Source organism: Microcebus murinus, chromosome 9 (assembly GCF_040939455.1).
Source record: "Microcebus murinus isolate Inina chromosome 9, M.murinus_Inina_mat1.0, whole genome shotgun sequence".
Classification (NCBI taxonomy): Eukaryota; Metazoa; Chordata; class Mammalia; order Primates; family Cheirogaleidae; genus Microcebus; species Microcebus murinus.
Window position 1 is genome coordinate 20,352,415 of NC_134112.1, and position 24,123 is coordinate 20,376,537.

At 38.2% G+C, this 24,123-nt stretch overlaps 1 protein-coding gene across 1 annotated transcript; it reads left to right on the forward strand.

The window, feature by feature from the left end:
• Window positions 1–1,275: 1,275 nt before the first annotated feature.
• Window positions 1,276–23,418, forward strand: KBTBD2 (kelch repeat and BTB domain containing 2). Its single transcript, XM_012741267.3, has 4 exons — window positions 1,276–1,643; window positions 13,523–14,028; window positions 18,229–18,394; window positions 20,683–23,418. The coding sequence occupies exons 2-4, from the start codon at window positions 13,859–13,861 to the stop codon at window positions 22,216–22,218; spliced, it is 1,872 nt and encodes a 623-aa protein (XP_012596721.1). The 5' UTR covers window positions 1,276–1,643; window positions 13,523–13,858; the 3' UTR covers window positions 22,219–23,418.
• The last annotated feature ends 705 nt before the right edge of the window (window positions 23,419–24,123 follow it).

Sequence of the window (24,123 nt, forward strand, 5' to 3'; positions counted from 1 at the left end):
CAGACTAAGCACAGTGATAACATACAGGGAACTCTTTTGTTGAATAAATGCAGTTTCTAAATTCTATGGTAAAACAAATCCTTTATCAGTGGTCCCAGATAACATACAACTTGGTGTGCAGTTGATCTAGCCTATCCTACAGGAAGAGGCTCCTTTCAGTAATGTACTGTATGGCCTTTCCGTTTATAATTAGTCATCCACGTTCCCCAGATTGGGTTTGTGCCAAGAGTGTAAGTTAGGAAGGTAGGTGGAGTCTGTGTGGGCATTTCTGACAATTTTTTGATCCATGAATAACTCCTCGCAAATGAGAGAGCAAATTTACAACCTGCTTGCTAGCAAGCTGTGCCAAGTTAATCAAACCAGTGCGGGCCAAAGCCATTAGCTGCTGCTACAAACTCTTCGCTTTGTGAAGCAAAGCTGCAGGCGCTCTTTGGGACTTGCAAGGGGGGAGGGGGTGGCCGCCGCATTGCAGCACGAAACCGAAGGCTTCTCAAGCCGAGGCTCCCCTCTGCACCCAGACGATTCTCTCTCTCCTCTCTTCCCTCTCTCCTCTCTTCCCTACCGCCCTGCTGGGTGCTGCTTTGAGCTCTTCTTTGGGCTCGGGAAAACTTAAACGTGCCTGGAAAGTGGAGGGCGTGTTTTGGAGGAGAGAGGCTGAGCAAAGCCCACTCAGATCCGCCCAACGCCTCCCTGCCTTGTCCTTCCCTTGGTCTGGTATTGCTTAGTCCTACTGGTTCCCGCTCCCCGAACCAGCCTACAAGTATCTGTATTTCAGGGGAAATTTCGAGGGGTTAAAAATCCGCCTACGGCACATTTGGTGTTTTGTTTTCCAGATTCCCTAGCCAGGAATTTCTCGGCTTTTCCCTCCCCCAGTCGAAGCCCAAAGCCCCTGCCGCCCGGGCTGCTGGGGGGCGACCTCGGCGCGGCGCACGCGCCCTTGGCGGGCTCCCCCCTGACCTTTCCCGGGAACCCCCTTCAACTACGCTCCGGTCCCTCACGCCGCCCCCGCCCTTCCTGCTCTTTCCGTTTCCCTTTTCGCGCCTGCGCGGCCCCAATTGTTATGGCTTTCCGGTGGGATCCAGCAAAGGAAAAGGGCGGGGGGAGCTAGAGTACGGGAGGGGGTGGGAGGACGGTCTCGGGAACCCGGCAAACTGCGAAACCGCCACTTGTGCCGACAGGCGCGCTGGAGCGGAGGGAGAGGAAGCTCCGCGAGGGCGGAGCGCCCGCGGGCTGGCCAACGGGCCGCTGCCCGCGCGCTCCCGGGCGCGGAAGGGGGCGGGCGAGCGCGCGCGGCGGAGGCGGGGCGGGAGCGGCGAGCCGGGCGTCTCTCGGCCCCGGGCTGACGAGGCGGCGCGGGCGGGCGGCGCGGCTCCCGGGGGAGGAGTCTGGCGGTGGTCGGGCCCTGAGGAGCGTGCGGCGGCGCCCGCAGAGGACGCTGCTTTCCGCGCTGGACGGACCGATCAAGGGAGGGAGCTAGGGGAAACCGGAAGGAAGAGGAGGCGGTGGTGCCAGCCTTCCCTGGCCGGAGGCGAGACCCCGGCCCTGGCCGCGACGGGAGGGCCACGCCCCCGCGCCTGAGGGGCCCAGTGTGTTTGGGGCCGCCGGCTGGACAGGATCCCAGCGATCGAGACCGAGGGACGCGGGTGAGCAGGCGTCGCCAGCACCGGACGGGCGGGGGAGCGTGCGGCGACCTGTGGAGGGGTTGGGAGAGTCGGGCTGCGGCGGGAGGGGGTCGGCCTTTGTGGCGCGGCGGGCGGGGGGCGGCGGCGGCGGCCGCGGCATCTTTCAAACCCGAGACGCTTCCGCCGAGGGCGGGGGAGGAGCGCGGGCGCCCGGCGCCGCCCTCCGCACCCGCGGCGGCCCCAGCGCGGCGTGGTTCCAGGCCCGAGCGCGGGGAAGGGGCGGCCCCGGCGCTGTTGCGGGGGCGTTTCCGGTCCGGGCGCTGGGCGCCTCCGCGGCCGCGGGTCTCCGGGCGGCGGCCTCGCCTCGCTTCGCGGCCGCCCTTGCCGAAATAAAGCTGTTTCACTGAGCGACTCGCGACGTGGTGGGCCTAAGGAGGACAACCGCTTCCTTACGTATTTTTTCCCTGGTGCATCTGGAGTAACCCAGAGGTCTAGATTTACAGAGGTCCTGGTGTGGTCTACTAGCGATTTTAAAAAGCAGAAACTGCCCTTTGAAACGGAAAATTGTGTACGTGTTTACTTTGTGAAATCGTTAACTTAATTTGAACTCGACCACCTCCCTCTCCCTATGAATAAAAAAATTGTGGAATAGAAGACTATCGCCTACTTTGATGTGGGACGTTTATTTTGAGTGAACGTCTCTTTCCGCCTCTGGTTTAGACATCTAAAATTTTTTTTTACCCATCTCAGAGAGGAATATCTATTCCACGGGCTACAGCTCCCTAGAATTGTCTGCTACCACGATGGCCCTTGAAATATGAAAAGAGTTCAAAATATAAAATTAACTTTAAAAGGGTATGTGTGTGTTAACTATCTTCTATATCAATGAGCCTTATAAAAACAGGGGACAGGTCTGGTCACGTGTTGTTTATACATGAATCTGTACGTCTGGCTCACCGAGCATTCGCCATTCAGAAGCAAAACCCTATTAGCAGTGTGCACTGACTAAAATTATATTTTGTTCCATAGAGGCAACTAATTAACAGGGTTTTTATCCCCCCCCCTTCCTTCTGGGGTGTGAATTTTTGCTGAATTTGGGTAGTATGGACTTCAAATCTCTTGGAATTGTGAATGACTTAGTTAACCTTTGATAGGACTTTTTTCCTGATTTTTTTTCAGGACTATTTTTTCTGACCTTAAGTAAATTGAAAAGGCAAGCCAGTCAGTTGTTTTCCAGTCTCGATGATGTGGAATTTTATTATTTCATCTGGCTGATAATGAATGTTAAGCTTGCTTCTTCCCTTTGATCTTTTGTTGGTCTAGTGCTTATTGAAGCCCTTTTAGATTGGGGCCTGAAATCCTCAGGAGGTTGTCATCTGTCAGTTAACTCTGGGCTATTATGGCATTTGTGTTGAGCATGCTCTGTAGTCCACACGTTTCCACATAGTGCTGTTTTCTCTATACAGTTTTGTGGGAAGAGTTTATAAGTGCTATCTATAACTCTTGTTCACTTTTTGTTCCTGTAAGGAGTAGTACTATAAACTGTTAACTTTAGTTATTCACAGGGCATGTAAGGAGATGGGAGGGAATAGAGATATCATAGTACATGCCTCTCCATAGATTTTCTTCCTTCTGGCTAGCGGAAATAAGATACTTCATAATGTCTAAACATTGAATACTGAATGTGTTTAAGGTGCCAGGTAAATTCCTATACATTTGAATGCAGTCTTTTTTTTTTTTTTTTTTTTTTTTTTTTGAGACAGAGTCTCGCTTTGTTGCCCAGGCTAGAGTGAGTGCCGTGGCGTCCTAGCTCACAGCAACCTCAAACTCCTGGGCTTGAGCGATCCTTCTGCCTCAGCCTCCCGGGTAGCTGGGACTACAGGCATGCGCCACCATGCTCGGCTAATTTTTTATATATATATCAGTTGGCCAATTAATTTCTTTCTATTTATAGTAGAGACGGGGTCTCGCTCTTGCTCAGGCTGGTTTTCAACTCCTGACCTTGAGCAATCCTCCCGCCTCGGCCTCCCAAGAGCTAGGATTACAGGCGTGAGCCACAGCGCCCGGCCTGAATGCAGTCTTAAAAGTCAAAAGATACCTTGGTTTTCCCCAGAGATTTTACACATTTATTTAGAAAAGAGTTGGATTTGTTCCTTGCCCACATTTCTGACAAGTGGGGCCAGGAAGAAGGATTGGTCCTGCTATCATAAAATACATCAGTGAACAATTGAAAGTCCTTTGTTATGTGTCAGTCTTAACATTTCCAGTTTTGTAGAGTAGACCAAGTGATATGTGATAACTCATGAGAGTAGTAGAAATAACAGGTTGATTTCAAGTAATATTTTAGGTGTATGACAATTATTCCTGGTTCTCTTGCCAGGAATTTGCAGTACCTAGGTTCTTTGTGGGATTGTTGTGGGAGATTGGGAGAAAATATAGTCATTTAATGAGAGATTCTTCCTTTGCTCTCATACCTCTGACAAGTAGTGACTTGCAGTAGCTTCCATAGTTAATCAGGGTCTTGCTTGTAAATTTATCTCAGTTTATGTTCATTTTTTTTTTTTAAAGAACAAACTTCGGTACTCATAAGCATTGTTAAGCTGTGTTCTTCATGACCCTCATATATGGGCATTTGAATATCTGGGAAATATTTTCTCCTACAATTGTGATGGAAGATATCATTGACTTAGTGGAAAATAAAGACCCAGTGGAAAAGTTCTGAGTCAATTTTGCATTAGTCTACCTTTTCCCAGCTTTATTAATAAGTCGCTGTGCAGAGCTGAGAGGAAAAAAGAAAAGTGATATCCAAAATAAAAGGACATACTATACTCATAATTATTCTGTCACAGGTGGTGTCGCCTTTATGTTCTTGTTTAAATTTTTAAAAGTCAGATAACTTATTAATCATAATGTAGTACAGAAGCTTATACTTGTGACCTGAATTTACTTGGGGTGCTGAGCATAATTAACCTGATGGAGCCATGTAGTCTTTTCAGTGTGGATGGAAAGAGAAAACACTGGGGAATAGATCTAAGCTTTGAATTTGGAGTAATGGAAGCTATGCTGAAATTTATAAAACTTGATACATTCTTCAAAAGGCAAGGTGTTTTGTTTTTTAATTGATGCTTGTCACAACTCCAGAAAATTCTGTTTGTGTAGCATTTGACAATCTAAAGACCAAATAGTCTTTTCCAAACACTCTCAGCTGTCAAGGTTGTTTTGATCACTTGAAAGCAAACTGTTTCTGGCACCAATCTCTTGTCCTCCCTAAGGAGAAACCTATCTCATTGACGTGAAGAAAGGCTTGTTTTATGACTGGTGCTTTCCTGGTTCTCATTTAGTTTTTTTGCGCTTACATCAGCCTTCTGGAGATTAGTGTTTGTTGAGCTAGTTTGTTTCATGATTTGTACCATCTAAATATTCTATATAAAACATACACATAGATCACCACATCAAATTGAGCCACATAAATGTGTATGCTTACAGTGTGTCAATCAGAAGAAACAAAGTATCATTTGATATTTTAGAAGACTTTGAATTCAAATTTCGAATAAGTGTCAAATATTTGCAAAAAAAATTGCCTAAAAACATTGAATTTTTCTTATCCCAAATACCATTTAGCCAGGATGAAAAGAGAGAACTGTATTTGGAGTGCTGAGACCTTGTAATTGGGATCTCTAGACCTGGTATAGGTGTGGAGTTAGGAAAGTGCTATAAAAGCTTCACCAAATTTTTAAATATTACATAGTAGTGCTGTGTATCAGGTACTATTCTAAGTATGAAATTTAATCCTTGAAGAATTCATTGAGAGAGTTCTATTTTTATCCCCATCTTATAGATGAGCAAACTGAGGCACAAACAGCAAATAACTTACATGAGTTCACCCAGCTAGTAAGTTGTAGAACTGGGCTTTCAGTCCAAGTAGTTTGATTTCATACTCTTAATTTTTTCAACAGTTGACATCCAGAATGCCTTGGATCTTTTCCAATGAAGTTTTTAATCTTCTCTATTGACTTTTGTAGCATTGGAAGACTTGGTATCTTCTAAGTTAGTAAAGTGCTGCTTTTTTTTTTTTTTTTTTTTTTTTTTTTTTTTGAGACAGAATTTCGCTCTGTTACCCAGGCTAGAGTGCCATGGTGTCAGCCTAGCTCACGGCAACCAGAAACTCCTGGGCTCAAGTGATCCTCCTGCCTCAGCCTCCTGAGTAGCTGGTTCTACAGGTGTGTACCACCATTCCCGGCTAATTTTTTTTCTAATTTTTTTAGTTGCCCAGCTAATTTCTTCTCTATTTTTAGTAGAGATGGGGTATCGGTCTTGCTAAGGGTGGTCTCGAACTCCTGTCCTCAAGCGATCTTTCTGCCTTGGCCTCCCAGAGTGCTAGGATTACAGGCGTGAGCCACCACGCCTGGCTGAAAGTATTTCTTGGGGATGACTGGTCTTTAGCTCTACTGCCCTTCCTAGAGGGAGACTTCTTTGTCACTCTTTCATCCTTCTATATAATTTGTTTTTATTTTAGTTTCAATTGGCAAATAATAATTGAATGCATTTGTGGGATACAGTGTGATGTTTGATCTATGTATACGTTGTAGACTGGATTAAGGCAATGAACATATCTGTCTCTTTGTCTACTTTTTTGTAGTGAAAATATTTAAAATCTCTTAGCAATTTTGAAATATACAATATATTATTATGAACTACGGTCACCAGGCTATGTATTAATAGATCACTAAAACTTATTCCTGTTAGCTGAAACTTTATCCCTACTATATAAGTTCTCTATAGGCCTTGTTCTAAGCCTCCTCTCTATCTTTTTATCCTTCCTTAATTTTTCATCCACAGCTTGGTTAGTTGCTGATTGGTCTCATTTTCACATTTAGCAGTTATTTAATCCTTTATTCTTTCCTTGATCCTTTGTGTCTTGCCTGGTTAACACTGGAAAAGTTTGCTTTGCTTCTACTTGTATTTCTGTAACTATTCAGTGGGAGAGTACTATAAATGACACACCTATAGGAATTAAAACTAGGTTTCAAAGTTAAATTAGACATATGTTTGGAATTAGTTTCTGTAAACATTTCATACCTTTCTCTAATCTTGGATTCTTATCCCTTAATGTTGATATTTGGATCTATAAAACTAATTCATCTTTACTGTTATGTCTTTAGGAGTATTACATTAGTGTTTGCTTTGTGTAAATTTCCTTTGCAGATATGCTCTCAGGCATATTTTGACTCTTCCAGCCCAAGATGTTGAACACCTTTTTTTTTTTAAGCTGTTATTTTAACGGAAAAAAAAATATATATATATATTTTAAGAGACAGCCTGTTACTCTGTTGCCCAGGCTGGAGTGCAGTGTCTTGATCATAGCTCACTGCAGCCTCAAACTCCTGGGCTCAAGCAATCCTCCTGCCTGAGCCTCCCAAGTAGCTGGGACCACAGGCATGCACCACCATGCCTGGCTATTTTAATTTTATTTTTTTAGTTTTTTGAAGAGATGGGGCCTCACTATTAGCCAGCCTGGTCTCGAAGTCCTGGGCTGAAGCGATCCTCTCACCTCTGCCTCCAAAAGTGCTGGGATTACAGGCATGAGCCACTGTGTTCATCCTATACTTTTATTTTATAGGAAAATGAAGTGAGAGATTCAGACAACCAGCTTAAAGTTGTGGAATAGACACAGAGTTGTCTCTCAGTATCCATGGGAGATTGGTTATAGAACCTCCTCCCATGGTTACCAAAATAGCAGGATGCTTAAGTCCCTGATACAGAATGCCGTAGTATTTGCAGCTGACCTGTGCACATCCTCCCATATACTTTAAATCATCTCTAGAATACTTATAATACCTAATACCATGTAAATACTATATAAATAGTTGCTATACTGTATTATTTGGGGAATAATAAGAAAAAATGTTTATATATTCCATACAGACACAACCATCCACTTTTTTCCCCACTATGGATACAGAGGGCCAACTATAACTTGGAAGTTGGATTTTTCTACATGTGTGATTTTATGCTGAAGCTGAAAAATCAGGCTAGATCTGCAGAAATTTAATTTGTAATCACATTGATTATTTAAGGGAGGAAAACCTATGGAAATAATTTTTTTATAAGCAGTGTTTCAGATTTTTAAGTAGAATTGCTTGTTACTATTAATATCCATTACTACTGATTTAACACATTGACACTAGAAAAAAAATGTTTCCTTAGGGCTATGGTGTTTTATTATAAAAATAGAATAAAAACTTTGAAAACAAAATGATCCTTTCTAATTTAATGAAAAATTGTTGTTTTTTTTATTGTTTTCTGTGCATGAGTCATATACAACTTGAAAAATAGTTCTCGCAGCTCCCAAGGTATAGAGATGTGAATTACATATGCTTTACACGGCCTAGGGCTCAAAATCAGTGTGAGTTAAATACAACTCACATGGCAGTTAATGTGTTAATCTTGACAATTATTTAATAATGGGATGTTTGTTTTGAAACTTTAATGTAATAGAATTCAATCAATAGAACCTTGGAGATTTGAGCATCCTAGAGAAAATGTATTAGAAGAAGAATTTTTGGTTTACTTTTTCTCTCAATCTCAATTTGTAAATTTTTGACTTTTATAGCAAGTCCTTCAATTTAAAAATAAATAGGGCTTTGTCTCCTGATAATTTCCAGAAAGTTAGTGGGTAGACAATAGAGGAAAGGATCTCATCCTGTGTGTACCATGGCTAACCTTTTCTTTACTATTATTCTCTGCTATCAAGCAAATCAATCAAGAATATTGAACTGAGCCCAGGGCTTAGAAAAAGGAGTAAGAATATCTATGCTTTTTATATCAAAGTATATTGCACTTTTTAAAAATTTCTGAATTTCTTTATATTGTGTTTGCATGGCTCCCATTTAATTCCTGTACTAGTTGGCATTTGCCAACTAGTTGAGGAACATATTCTAATGATCAGCTTTAAAATAGAATACTTTCCTATTACTCATGGTGCACCGGGTACCTAGAATTGTGGTGTGTAGCAGGGATTTCCCAGTCTCTGTCCCTTGGCTATTCTATCGAATCCATGTGTCTACTAAATGTCCTTACATAACCATTGTCTTACACATGTCTTCTGTTTTTCGAATGTATTTTTGCAATTGATAAAAATAGAAGCTAAATGTTTTTGAATCTTATAATAAGCTTTTTTGCATTATGGATTTTTTTTCCAACATTTGATTTTGGGAAGGAATGTCTTTTTTTTTTTTTTAACCTTAATAAAGGTACTCACACTAGGTAAAGAAAAGTTTTCAGAAGTCCACTGAACTAGCAGGAGTTAGGGAAAGCAGTTGTGTGATTAGGTAAGAGATGTTAGTATATTGGTTGAGAAGAAAAGTGGAATATATACAGGTCAGATTAACTAAGGATCATATTCAACTTCCAAGAATTTGTGCTTTTTGTTGTTTTTGTGATCTGAAGGGAAAACATTCTAACAAAAACTACTTGAGATACGTATTTTAGTTGTTGACTCTTTTTCTTTTTTTTTTTTGAGACAGGGTCTCGCTCTGTTGCCTGGGCTAGAGTGCAGTGCATCATCATAGCTCACTGCAACCTCAAACTCCTGGGCTCAAGTGATCCTCCTGCCTTAGCCTCCCAAGTTGTTGGGACCATAGGCACATGTGACCATGCCCAGCTAATTTTTCAATTATTTGCAGAGAATGGGGGTCTCACTCTTGCTCAGGTTAGTCTCAAACTCCTGGCCTCAAGGGAATCTCCCAACCTTGCTCTTCCAAAGTTGCTAGTATTACAAGTGTGAGCTGCTGTGCGGCCATTGACTCTTAATGTTATATTTCATCAAGAAGCAGTGTAAACCAGAGATTTGTACATGTGGCCTAGAGCCTGTTTTTATAAATAAAGTTTTATTGAAATAGTCATGTCATTTATTTACATACTGTCTGGCTATTGTCAGGCTGCAACCACAGAATTAAATATTTGGGACAGAGACCTTATGGCTCCCAAAGCCTAAGCTATTTTGCCTTTGTGATGAGAAGGGATAATAGTGGAACTTTTGAAATTTTATTTTTTTAAATGAGGTAATTCATTGCCTATGTTAATAATATCCAGAAGGTTTAAATAGATCTTCAGTGAGTTTTTCCTTCCTCTCTAGTGTGAACAAATGTTAGCAGTGGGGCTGAGCGCCAATTGCCTTTGCTCATTTTACTTGTACTACAGTTTTTCTTATGGTAAAGAGAAAAATTTCTTACACTTATGTCTCTATTAAAAGTTTAGAAGTGAGAGATCAAGACAGCCAGATTTCAAGGAAAATGTTTCTTATACCCAGCTTGCTTCACTCATTTGCCTGCCTCCTTTGGCTTTTGAGTTTGTCTAGAATAACTGATTTTAAAAACACCATTGTTTTTAAATGACAACTAATTTTGGCTGTGGTCTGTAGTAAATGTACTTGGTGTTTTAGAGCTCTAGTGGTTGGCATCTCTTAATCTGAGTACTTAAAGTGCAATGATTGGCACTTAATAAATATTCAATAAACATGTGTTGCATTAAATATAAGTAGCCATTAATTTATAACAGAAAATTAAACAGTTTCCTTGATACCTGAGAATTACTTAGTCTGAGGATGGTAGGGTCTACAGATAACAGAATATGTGACTCTTGGAAGATAATTTTAGATATAGAATGATATATAAAGTAATATAATTATTGAAAAGAGAAAATTTGCAACATGTGTCAGCTCACTTAGTAATATAGTAGACTTTGTGAAACGTTTCAGGATATTTATGATGTTCATTTCAAGTTTTGTTTTTTAGCAGAGAAGGAATCTTGTTATAGAAAATGTTCATGTTGTGGGCATTTGAAGGTTGTTGGTTGATCCTAAACTTTACAACTTTTCACACTTTTGATTAATACATTTTGAAGTCACATGTTTCCAGAGAGGTGAGATACTTAATATTTTAAAGAATGACTTACTTTTTCTGCCTATTTTAAGTTAATTTTTATTTAGGCTATCTCTCTTGGAAGAAAATGTACCCTGGATTACAAAAGAAGGTGGTAAATAGGGGAATCTAATAAAGCAATATTAATGAGTTGGCTTACTGTGTTTTCTAGAAGCAGACTTGTTTTAATACATTTTATGCATATGATAGAAAACCAAATCTAGCAAAACCAAATCATAACAAATTAAATGGAGTCCAGGAAAAAATTGCTGGAAAAAATCAAGTCCTGTCATTATAAGGTTAATAAAATGGACTCCATAGCCCAGGGGTTAGAGCACTGGTCTTGTAAGGTTAATAAAATGACCAGAGTGAGCCTGTATAGTATAGCTAGCCTGCAAGAGATTCTTTGGTCTAGCAGTATGATCTAAATCCATCTTGGCCTTGGCTACCATTTGCTGTCACCTGGTTTAAATGTGGATGGGGACAGTTTTGGGTCCTGCAGCTGGGGTTAGGTCTTTCAGTTAATTAATATTGCAGTCCCCCTGTTAGGGACCAGGCCACAGAGCTCTGCTGCAGCAACATCTTCAACCCCTCTACCCTAGTCTGTGCAAAAATTATCTTCCGTGATAAGGCATATATGTCTGTAAGATATATTTCTAGAATTAGAGTTGTTAAGATGTATTAAGTGTTTGTAGTGCCAAATATTATGTCTTTTATAATACCTTACCTGCAATTCTGAAATTCAAAAAGTTCTGAAAAATCAAATTAAAAAAAAAAAAAAACTCCTTGCTAGTAAAACCTGACCTGAAGTAACATGAGGCTATATATAGTCTTTATTTTTCACACTATTCATATTTCCCTCAGTGAAGATAATGAATTCAATTATGGAGTGTGCCCCAGACAGGGTTTTGTAATATATGTAACATGTGCCACATTACCTCTACAAAAATCTGAGAAATTCTAAATTCCAGAACATACCTTGTCTCAAGAGTTTTGAATAAGTGATTATGGGTACATATCCCCTGTGTACATATGGGTACATATCCCCATACTCCCCTGTGTCAGAATTCTTATTTTCCCACACCCTTATTAACTTACTGCATTATTAATATGTGGAAATAGCCAGTGATTTTAGGTATTATTAGCCTTAGTGGCTGTAGTAGTAGAACTTAGATTTATAGTGTAACATACAGTTCTGGAAGAGCAAATTCATTACCTTAAATGACTCAGTCTCACTCTGCCTTTGCACCTGTTTTAGTTACTTCCATCGTTAACTTGGCTGGAAACTTGACAGTCTATATCAAGTTAGCAGTTCATGTAATAGTATAGTTTGGCAGGAAGTATATGTGATCTCTTTGACATATTGGATGATATTTTGTGAGGAACAATCTTAGTAATTCCAATGATGGTCATTATTTGTAGGTTTCATATAAAAATCACTTGACTTTCTGGTTATGGGAACTAAGGGTCATCTAATAAGAAAAGATGGGCTAGTTTTTGTACTTAACGTATTAGGAGCATTCTATTAGGGTTTTTCCTCTTATTTTCCTGATTTGTTATTCCTTTGCCATATGTTGTAAATACTGAGTTCCAAATAACATTTTATTTGGCTGGATTTTTTTTTTTTTTTATGAATGGTATGTAGTATAACTAAAACCTAGGGTAAGTTTTTTCCTTGAGTCTTTAGCCAGTAATTCCAATATGTTTTGTTGTAATAAGCCAGTCTTCCTAATTTGAAATGTTATGTTTATCATATCTAACTTCTTATGTGTACTTGGGTCTATTGTAGGTTTGTTTTAATATTTGGTAAGAATTTAATATTTGATAAGATTCTTAAGGGAAAATTTGCCCTTCCTCCTCCTCAAATATCTTGCCAAATTTTGTGCATTCTTCCACATAAATCCCCTATAAATAGGATTAGATTGAATTTGTATTAAGCTTACATATTCATTTGGAAAACATTCATATTTGTGTAATATGGAGTTTCCTGTGTAGGAATACATATCCATTTAATTATGTTTTCAATTTTATTGAAAAACCTCTTATTCATAAAGATGGCTAGGAAGGAACTTCTCTACAAAGAGATAAATAACATATACTTCTCTCATAGGATTAAATTATAAATTTAAAAGTACATACCTTATACTTTGGAAGTAAACAATTTGAATCTATTTACCATATAGTTTAAGTAATTTAAATTAAATATAAAGCCTTTGTGAATGCATTTAAAATATATCCAGAGAATGAGAATCTCCATGAAACAGAGAAGACATTTTGTTTTGTTTTAGTGTTTTTTTTCCCCTTAAATTATGGTCATTTGTTGCTACTAAACAAGTAGGAGGTCTGGCTTTGATATTAAATTATTTTTAAAGAACTTAAAAATATATTCTTAGGCTGGGCACAGTGGCTCACATCTGTACTTCTAGCTCAGAGGGAGGCCAAGGTGAGAGGATCACTTAAGCCCAGGAGTTGGACACCAGCCCAGGCAATAGTGAGACCCTGTCTCTACTAAAGATTAAAAAACAGCCAGGTGTGGTGATGGGCACCTGTAGTCCCTGCTACTCAGGAGGCTAAGGCAGGAGGATAGCTTGAGCCTAGAAGTTGGACGTGTCAGTGAGCTATGATGACACCACTGTGTTCTAGCCTGGACAACAGAGTGAGACCCTGTCTAAATAAAAAAAAATTAAATTAAATAAGCAAGCTTATTCATGTGTTCTTTATTATCTGGGATGTTTATATTTTGTATAGGAGGCAAAAAGTTAACTTAAAACTTACAAATGTTATTTTTCTTAGTCTAGTTTTTTTATTTTAAATGTAGTAGACTTTTTAAAATGTTAATTTTTTCATGTTTCATTTTTATGGTAATGTCTAAAGTTGAACTTCAAATAAATTTGATTTATACTTAAGGCTGCCATTTTAAACATTGTATTCTAAAAATGTACTGGCCTAGATATTCCAACTGAACTTTTTTTTTTTTAGTTACTCCACAGGATCCACTGAACATAGGATGTTGCCACAAAATCTACCTCGTGTATTTTTCTTTCACTCATGAGCTGCACAATTGCAGATTTAAACAGGATGTCTGCAGACTGTGTTGAAAAACTCTGAAGAACCTAATTAACACAGGATGACCTAGGAGTGATTCTCAGCCTCAAACAAGATACTATTCCTTAGTGGATGTGTCAGTCTTGGTTCTGAATGCTGCAGATAACAGCAAGTAGAGTCTCTCCTTTATTTCTGAAGTATTCACTTGACCTTCCATCAGTAAGACGGACTTTTCTAATCTGTTCCGGGAGATATTAATGGAATACAGTCATGTCCACTCAAGACGAGAGGCAGATCAATACTGAATATGCTGTGTCCTTGTTGGAACAGTTGAAACTGTTTTATGAACAGCAGTTGTTTACTGACATAGTGTTAATTGTTGAGGGCACTGAATTCCCTTGTCATAAGATGGTTCTTGCAACATGTAGCTCTTATTTCAGGTAAGTACTTTCATCTTGATTAATTTGTAATTACAAATGTAGAATGTTAGCTTATTTTAATAGTAATTCTTTTAAATATTATTTAAATTTTTTAAAAACTCAGATCCCTTAATGTTTTGCTTGAGTTTTCTATTCAAATAATGTAGTACTTGCCAAATCAGATTCTTGCATGTGCAAGTAAAGGACAGATGAAAGAAGTTTTGTAAGCTTTAACTACAAGAAATTTGTTGAAATCAATTAAGGTTAAGTTTTAATGTTGGGGAGGCAGAAAGAGTCAGAATATTCTTTGTTTTCATTGAAAAAGAAAAATGATGTAATTTACTTTTTTGAGACTTTAAAATATTGCCTGTATACATAACGAGTGATATGCGCACCATCTGAGGGATGGTCATGCTGGAGACTCAGACTTGTGGGAGGAGGGGGGGATGGGCATTTATTGAAACCTTAAAATCTGTACCCCCATAATATGCTGAAATAAAAAAAAAAATATTGCCTGTAGAAAACAGTGATCCTTGTATATAAACTAAAGAGTTAAAATAGGCTCAATAAGAATTTTTAGAGGATAATTCGTGCTGTTTATACCTAAGACTTTTATTTCCTTTGCCAAAATATTTTTTCTTTGTTACTGTTATCATTTGTGATATCCAGTTAGCCTTACCAGACTCCTTGCCAGATTTAAATATTTATTAATTAATAACATTGTTGGTGGTCTCTAGGCCTCTGAACTTAGAAGTTGATTTAGTTATTTATAAAGCTTAATTTTACATGTTTATTGTCTTTTGCATTTTTATGAAAAGAATAGAAGCTAAGGTATGGAAGTTGCTTTATTTGTCCTCTGCCCTTAGGTTTTTACTTAATGTTTGAAAGGCACAGAGTGAATAAAGGTGAATTAAATGTGGACCAGTATATTCCTGTATTAGCAGCCGTAAGTAAAGATTGGCAGTTAGTTTCTACTGGCCCCTTAGTGGTAGCTATAAAAAGGACAGACTTAATCTGACCTTTTAGGGGTAACTTACTTTACACAAAGGTATAGAAACTTCATATTCCTCAATGTAACCTATCCCATGATGACTGCAAAAGCTAAGGCCCAAATGTCAGTTGCCTTCACTGTGCCTATAATATTTGTTTCAGGTTAAGCTGTGGATTTTTCATGCAATTTCAGATACTGATTTTCTTGTGTGTTAGAAAGCTTACCCTATTTGCAGACACTGGTTCTAAAACCTAGTTGATCATCAGAATCCTCTTGGAGGGTAAGCTGAGTTTCTTAGATTTCAAACCCAGAAACTCTGATTCATTGAGTCTGAGTTATAAAATCAGAATTGTCTGATATATTTTAAAGCTTCCCAGATGGTTGTGATATCTGATTTTTTCCCCAGATCCATTGTCTTAGCAGGTGACAATTAGAAATTCAAGCTTATAGGTTCAGTAAATACCTGGGTTCATTAGCTCTCCTCTGCCCCCTTTTTTTTCTTTAAAGAGATGAGGTCTTAGTATGTTGCCCAGGCTGGCCTCAAACTCGTGGGCCAAAATGATCAGATCCTATTGCTTTCAGCTTACCTCTCCCTTTTTGATGACTGTTAATTATAAATTGATTATTCATCATTAGAGCTTTATGTCTTTTTTTTTTTTTTTTACCTGAGGGGGGTGTTCTGGTGAGTACTGGAAAACCTGCTAGACATTAATTCTCAATTGTGGGTTTTCAGAATGACATTTGTAACCAGAAGAGTAGAATCTTCTGTGGTAGTCACCTTGTCATTTGTCATCTGATCTAACTTTGAAACCTCTGCAGAAATTCTTATTTTTATATTTTCTGCATTGTCATCATCATTACCAGAAAGCAATGCATGCATTTATTTAGATGTCTTTTTTTTTTCTCATTGAATTTACTTACGTTATCTTTTAAATTCTTTAGCCATGAAGTTATTGTTTATCTTTAACTGATTGGGTTGAGATTGGTTTTCCTAAAGACCGGAAAACTTGAATCTTTCATTAATATTACAACCTTAAAGATAACAATCCTTTCAAGTTTGCCATTACTTCATTATAGCTAGCTAGTTCCCTTCTTTAGCTTCCTTGTTTTTCTGAGAGAATACAGTCAGCCCTCTATATCCATGAGATCTGCATTTGTGTATCAACCAACTATGAATGGAAAATAAAATATTTTAGGGGAAAAAAAGATGATCATGTCTGTACTAAATATGTACAGATTTTTCCCTTTGCCATTATTCCCTATAAACAATACAGTTTAATAGCTATTTATATAGCATTTACATTGTCTTAGGTATTTTAAGTAATCTAGAGATGATTTAAAGTATATGAGAGGATGTATATAGGTTATATACAAATCCTATGCCATTTTGTATAAGGGACTTGAGCTTCCATGGATTTTGGTGTTTGCAGGGGGATCCTGGAGCAAATCCCCATAGATATCAAGGCACAACTGTTTATTATCCCTAAAGCAAATCAGATATTTATTAGATAAATATAAAGAATAATCCCATACATGTTTAGGGTTAAAGCCACTCATCGTTAAAATCTTATATCTGAGACAGTTTCATATCTATAAGAAAACACCTACTTATTAATTTTTTCTTCCGATATACTGTGTATCTTTTCTCTGGACTGGGCTTTTTGATCTTTTTCCTAAGTGTTCTTCACCTGGATTCTGCTTTCATGTTTGTAGATTTCAAGATCTTTGCATATAATGCTATTACAGATCTTTACTATTAGAAATTATGCCTTTGAACTGGATACATCATTCTTTGTAGTTTGAGTTACCAGTTCTATCCCACCAAGATTCTATAGATACTTCTGAAAAGTAGTTTCTGTTTCCGTATCTTAGTAACATTTACAGTTCATTTTAGATCCCAAATGAGAGAATTATTTGAAAATTACTCAGCACTTCTACAGTGTTACTTCAGCTTCTTATAATATTATGTAATTCAGTATTTGTTCTTAAAAATGTCAGTTTAGAATTTTCATTATAAACCTGCCTAGGCTTCTACTTATCTGTAGTCTTCAGGAAACACAGTTTCTTTGCAGAAGTTTGTCATTCTGGTGTCATAAACCATAGTCTAAAATAATCAGTCTCAGTATCATATGTATGGTCACCTGTTCTCCTGCCCTACTCCCTTTCCTAAAGTCACTATCTTCTACTGGAATAAACCAAAAAAAACCAGTTGAGCTCTAAATCTTGCATTTTTCACTGTGAACTCCATACAGTTCATTTTCAGGTTTCTTGTGATTATCTTCCAGTTTTCCATGCTAGACTGGTGAAGCTGGTAGCAATAGGTGGTTTTTGTTTTGTTTTTTGGCTTTTTTGAGACAGAGTCTTACTCTGTTACCCAGGCTAGAGTTCAGTGGCATTATCATAGCTCACTGCAACTTCAAACTTCTGGGCTCAAGTGATCCTTCTGCCTTAGCCTCCTGAGTAGCTGGTGCCTGTGACACCATGCCTGGCTAATGTTTTCTATTTTTTTGGTAGAGATAGGGTCTCGCCTTTGCTCAGGCTGGTCTCGAACTCCTGGCCTTGAGTGATCCTCCCACCTCAGCCTTCCAGAGTGCTAGTGTTACAGGTGTGAGCCACCGTGCCCGTCCAAGTAAATGAAATTTTAACAGCTTTATTGAGATATAATTTATATACCTTAAAAACAACCCATTTTAAGTGTATAATTAAATGAATTTAATATATTTACAGAGTTGTACAGCCATTTCCACAATCTAAATTTAGGGCATTTCCATCACTTTGTACCCATTTATAGTCACTCCCCATTCTCACATGCAGCTCTAGGAAACCACTAATCTACCTTCTGTCTATTTCCTTTTTTTGGACATTGTATATAAATGGACTTGTACAATATGTGGTCTTTTGTATCTGACTTCTTTCACTGAGCATAATGTTTTTGAGGTTCCTTTATGTCACAGTATGTATTAATACTTAGTTCCTTTTTATTGCTGATAATTATTCATTGTATGAATATAAGGAGTAAATGGAATTTTGATGTTTTCACTCCAAATGGCATAGTGAAATAGTTTTGTATATCTTTGGCACCAGAGTATATGGTTTTCTGTTGCCTCCCTCAAGTCTCCCCTATAAGCAAATACCCTAAATAAACGTCCCTTATTGTCTAGTTTTTCTTTTTAGCTCTGTATTTGTTTTACATGAAACCTTTATACTTTATTTTCCCTTCTCTGCTGTAGGGCCATGTTCATGAGTGGACTGAGTGAAAGCAAACAGACACATGTACACCTGAGGAATGTGGATGCTGCCACCTTACAGATAATAATAACTTATGCATACACGGGTAACTTGGCAATAAATGACAGCACTGTAGAACAGCTTTATGAAACAGCTTGCTTCCTACAGGTAGGCATTTTTTTTCCTCCTTTGTAAACATGAGTTGTGGTTTTTATTGCTGTATTATATGATTTATTTTGTGAAGAAACATTGTTTCACCAGTGATGTCTTACATCTGCATAATTTTCTTATTGCAGATTTTCGAAGGTAAAAGATTTTTTTCTCTTTATAAAATGTGTAAGGGAAAAACAGACTAGGATTTGATCAGTCAGTAAACCAGTTAGTTTTGTGATGGCATCTTAAATCAGTTAAAAAGGTAGATAAAAATGTCAGACGGTTTCATATTCTGCCTAATATACCTGAGAATTTAGAATTTCAAGTAAAAGTAATTTTTATTTACTTTATTTATTTGTTTTTAGAGATAGGGTCTTACTCTGTCACCCAGGCCAGAGTGCAGTGGGGTGATTATGGCTCACTGTAACCTCGAACTCTTGAGTTCAAATGATCCTCCTGCTTCAGCCTCCTGAGTAGCTGGCACTACAGGCCCATGCCACTATGCACAGCTAATTTTTCCTTATTATTTTTTTTTAGAGATGGGGTCTCACTGTGTTGCCCACGCTGGTCTCAAACTCCTGGCCTCAAGCAATCCTACCACCTCAGCCTCCCAGAGTGCTGGGATTATAGGCACTGTACCTGGCCATAATACTAATTTTTAACAGTATTTATTGAATTTAAGTGATTCTATTTTTGTTTGTTTAAAGCTTAGATGTACTAATTTTTGATGGTGTTACTTTTTACAGAAAAATTTAAGATTCTTATGGAAATTATCATACTTAAATATTTATAATGGTTGTATGACCATATTTAGCTATCAAGAAAAAGTATTTAAAATAAAACAGATAGTGATGGTTGATATATTTATGTATGATAAGCTGGTTCAGCATCCTTAATCTGAAAATTTGGAATCCAAAATGCTTCAATGAGCATTTCCTTTGAGTATCATGTCAACACTCAAAAAATTTTGGATTTTGGAGCATTTTGGATTAAAGATACTCCACCTGTATTTTTTTCCCCTACAATTTTCAGTGTCCTACTCTGTCTACAACTCTGGGGAAACTGAAGCTGTGGTAGCTTCTTGGTGCTTTAGTATCAAAGGTGTTCACATTCTGATTCCAAACTTGAAAAAGAGAAATCCTTACTGTAAGCATTGTCTGCAGCTTGCAAGTTTTCATTACTTTTTTTAAAACCAAGAATTAAAAGGCATTTTTTCAGAATTACTAAGACATTGAAGAATTTTAAGAAATGTGGATTCCAGAACTTTGTTACTGTAAACACCGACACTATTCCTTATAATTTTTCCTGCCATATTAATGAAAGCCACATGCATATGCTTGCCCAGATGCAAAACAGGACTCTGCCTCTTAGACAGGCTCACTCTGGCAAGCCTGAGGTGGAAGGTTTGACTACCAACATGACTGCCACTGTTAACCATGTGAAGTGACAACATTTTTTTTATGTGCCAGATACTGTACTAATGCTTTATATTTAAGGTAGACAACTATTTCCCTATTTTATGCAAGAGAAGACTGAGGCTTAGAGGGGTGAATCTACTTGCCTAATATTATAGAGATACCAAGTGGACAATTTAAGTTTTGAATTCAGGCAACCTAACTTCTCAATGTAAACAGCTTTTAATTAACCACAATGATGCTGAATAAGTATAGTAGGTAGCAGTTTTGATTCAACTAAGATGTACCTTTCCTTAAGAAAAAACAAATCTAGGAGCCTAGAGTAGCTAAGATGGGCCATTTAAATGTAGGTAATTTATAACTGCACATAAATGTATTTATTGTTCCTATGATTTATCTCACCTCTCTAGATGAGAATGGAAAATAGTTACTCATTGTATGTGATTTTCTGGTTTTCTATGACTATCTTGTCCAAATTGAGAAAACCAGAATCCAGCTACTCAGCAGTAATCATTTTCTATACTATGATTTATTTACCTTTTTTTCATATGGTTCTCTCAATAATATTTTTTTAAAGCCTAGAACAGTATAGCTTATATATGAATTTACTTATTTATCCCTTAAGGCTATTTAGTTTTTTAAGTACGCATTTAATGTTGTATTACAGGTTCCTAAATAGGACAGTTAAGTAGGCCACTGGGCAGGAAAAGAAACGCAAAACTATGCATAGTCTTCTACTTTTATTACTGGAAAACTTCATCTCTCGGCCCAAACACATGTATTTGAAAATAAAAACTCCAGTATGGGGATCTGATTAATATACCTATGTCTTATATAAAAGTAAAATGTGTCTATCCTACCCTTATCAGCTTTTTCTTCTCATTTTAGGTAGAAGATGTGTTACAACGTTGTCGAGAATATTTAATTAAAAAAATAAATGCAGAGAATTGTGTGCGATTGTTGAGTTTTGCTGATCTCTTCAGTTGTGAGGAATTAAAACAAAGTGCTAAAAGAATGGTGGAGCACAAGTTCACTGCAGTGTATCACCAGGAAGCTTTCATGCAGCTGTCACATGACCTACTGATAGACATTCTCAGTAGCGACAATTTAAATGTAGAAAAGGAAGAAACAGTTCGAGAAGCTGCTATGCTGTGGCTAGAGTACAACACAGAATCACGATCCCAGTATTTATCTTCCGTTCTTAGCCAAATCAGAATTGATGCACTTTCAGAAGTGACACAGAGAGCTTGGTTTCAAGGTCTGCCACCCAATGATAAGTCTGTAGTGGTTCAAGGTCTGTATAAATCCATGCCCAAGTTTTTCAAGCCAAGACTTGGAATGACTAAAGAGGAAATGATGATTTTCATTGAAGCATCTTCAGAAAATCCTTGTAGTCTTTACTCTTCTGTCTGTTACAGCCCCCAGGCAGAAAAAGTTTACAAGCTTTGCAGCCCACCAGCTGATTTGCATAAGGTTGGGACAGTTGTAACTCCTGATAATGACATCTACATAGCAGGAGGTCAAGTTCCTCTGAAAAACACAAAAACAAATCACAGTAAAACAAGCAAACTGCAGACTGCCTTCAGAACTGTGAATTGCTTTTATTGGTTTGATGCACAGCAAAATACCTGGTTTCCAAAGACCCCGATGCTTTTTGTCCGCATAAAGCCATCTTTGGTTTGCTGTGAAGGCTATATCTATGCAATTGGAGGAGATAGTGTAGGTGGAGAACTTAATCGGAGGACCGTGGAAAGATACGACACTGAGAAGGATGAGTGGACGATGGTAAGCCCTTTGCCTTGTGCTTGGCAGTGGAGTGCCGCAGTTGTGGTTCATGATTGCATTTATGTGATGACACTGAACCTCATGTACTGTTACTTTCCAAGGTCTGATTCATGGGTAGAAATGGCCATGAGACAGACTAGTAGGTCCTTTGCTTCAGCTGCAGCTTTTGGTGATAAAATTTTCTATATTGGAGGATTGCATATTGCTACCAATTCTGGCATAAGACTCCCCTCTGGCACTGTAGATGGGTCCTCAGTAACTGTGGAAATTTATGATGTGAATAAAAATGAGTGGAAAATGGCAGCCAACATCCCTGCTAAGAGGTACTCTGACCCCTGTGTTAGAGCTGTTGTGATCTCCAATTCTCTGTGTGTGTTTATGCGAGAAACCCACTTAAATGAGCGAGCTAAGTACGTCACTTACCAATATGATCTGGAACTTGACCGGTGGTCTCTGAGACAGCATATATCTGAACGTGTACTATGGGACTTAGGGAGAGATTTTCGATGCACTGTGGGGAAACTTTATCCATCCTGCCTTGAAGAATCTCCATGGAAACCACCGACTTACCTTTTTTCACCAGATGGGACAGATGACTTTGAACTGGATGGAGAAATGGTTGCACTGCCACCTGTATAGTTGGGGAGTTCAGGGCGTGCACGCCTGAGTTATGTGCTTTGTCATTTTCTTTGCTAAAGAAGAGAGGCTATGAAAACTAAATATGACTACATAAAAAATCTATCTTTGATAAATTTTATTTTTATGCCCTTTATTTGCATCAGTATAATATATATCAGTGAGTCTTACAGAAAGATATGCTTCCATAATATGAAATAGATTATTCAGTAATTCAGAAACTTTTATGTGTATCATGAGAACATAAGAATCTGGATTATCTAACATTGTTAGCCCTGTGTATGTACAGTTCAAAATGTTCACTTATAAAAGTAGTTTCCTGTTCCTAGTGTGGTATATCACAAATTGTGCTGAGGTTATTTTAGTATATGTATTTCATTCCTGTGCTTCTGTTCTGAAGTCCTGGAATAGTTTTTTTTTTTTTTTTTTTCAGTGTAATGAATTCAGCTGCACTTAACACTAATGTCCATGTTGGTATAGAAATGTCTAAATCCTATACTATAGTTGAGGAAGATCTTCCATAATTTTATGGTATTACACAGGGAAAGCTATGACTGCAGGATCAGTCTAACTATACTATTAGGTGCATGTATTCTCTTTTCACTAACTTATACTTGTCTATCTAGAATACAGGTCTTCTAATCAGCTGGTCATTTACCAGATGTGGACTTATGTTGCTGGGCTTGCAATAAGAATTGCCAGTCCCTCATTGTGCGGGTCTGCGTGGAGCTTTAATCAGTAAATGCCTCCACTTTCTGTATTACATTAACATTGGCTCATGCATATAACTACCTGCTGCTGATGTAGTTCTCCATCTTGAAGATTTAGAGTGGGTTAACCAGGTCATTACATCTTAATTTAATAACAAGCATTACTGTAGAGTGATTGTGTATAGATCTGTTAGCTGTCAGGGTGTGTTTTTTTAACCTGTTGTGTGTGTGGGGTGGGTAGGATTAGGAAGGTGAACTGTTCAGGAATTATCTGCACTAGCTGTGCAGAAGAGCAGATAACTAGCGCTGCTCTGACATTAATCCCAGGAACCACTAGCAGTAGTGGGGCGCCGCCAATCTAACATGAGCACAGGTGCTTCATGATAAACATTACTAGCATGTTCAACTGCATAATGTTCTGGCACTGTATTTTGAATGACATTAATTTATTAAATAAATTGTATATATTCAATATCTGTCTTTGTGATGGGAATGGTCTGTGTGCTTTTTTAATTTTGATTTTACTAGGTCAGTTTAGAGACTTTTGTTTGATACAGATCGAGATATATTTTTATATATAGGCTTTCCCTGGGCTAGTGCCTTTCTACCCTAGAGGCATATTAGAATCATCTGAGGTTGTACTTTTAAAAGGTTGAGATGATGCCTGAACCTCATCCCAAACAAAATGGTCCACAATCTCTGGTGGGAGGATCCACAAACTATCTCTCAAAGCACTACAGGTGATTCTTTTGTGCAGTCCAGTTGAGCACCACTGCTTTAGGCCTTAAGTATATGGGGGACTGGGTTCTAGATTACCAGTTTTCCTAGAGCATATCTGGTCATGTTTACAGACTAATTGTCTCTGCACCACCTACTGAATGAGCCCAGATTTCTTAACACATTTAAGGCTCTTTATTAAATTATCTTTACAGCCCTATCACACATTGTTTTCCCATAAGCCTTATCTTCTAATTAGGCTTTTGCTGTACTTTTTTCTTTTATGCTACTTGCTCTATTCATCAGTCTTTTCATCCCAACTCTACCTGTGGCTATCTTTCTGTATTGAAGATCTATTTAAGGCAGTTTTTTGTTGTTGTTTTTGAACATTGTTGTTCCAGATAAGGCAGTTTTCAAAATGAATGTTTCCTTGAATAACCACCTCTTACATATGATGGAAAGAATCCTTTCTCATGTTCTT

What these genes read in the sequence shown, in the direction of transcription:
- KBTBD2 (XM_012741267.3), top strand. Translation starts at nt 13,859, where the DNA reads ATGTCCACTCAAGACGAGAGGCAGATCAATACTGAATATGCTGTGTCC. An exon ending in ACATGTAGCTCTTATTTCAG is followed by an intron (nt 14,029 to 18,228) that starts GTAAGTACTTTC and finishes TCTCTGCTGTAG; the next exon opens with GGCCATGTTCATGAGTGGAC. An exon ending in AAACAGCTTGCTTCCTACAG is followed by an intron (nt 18,395 to 20,682) that starts GTAGGCATTTTT and finishes TTCTCATTTTAG; the next exon opens with GTAGAAGATGTGTTACAACG.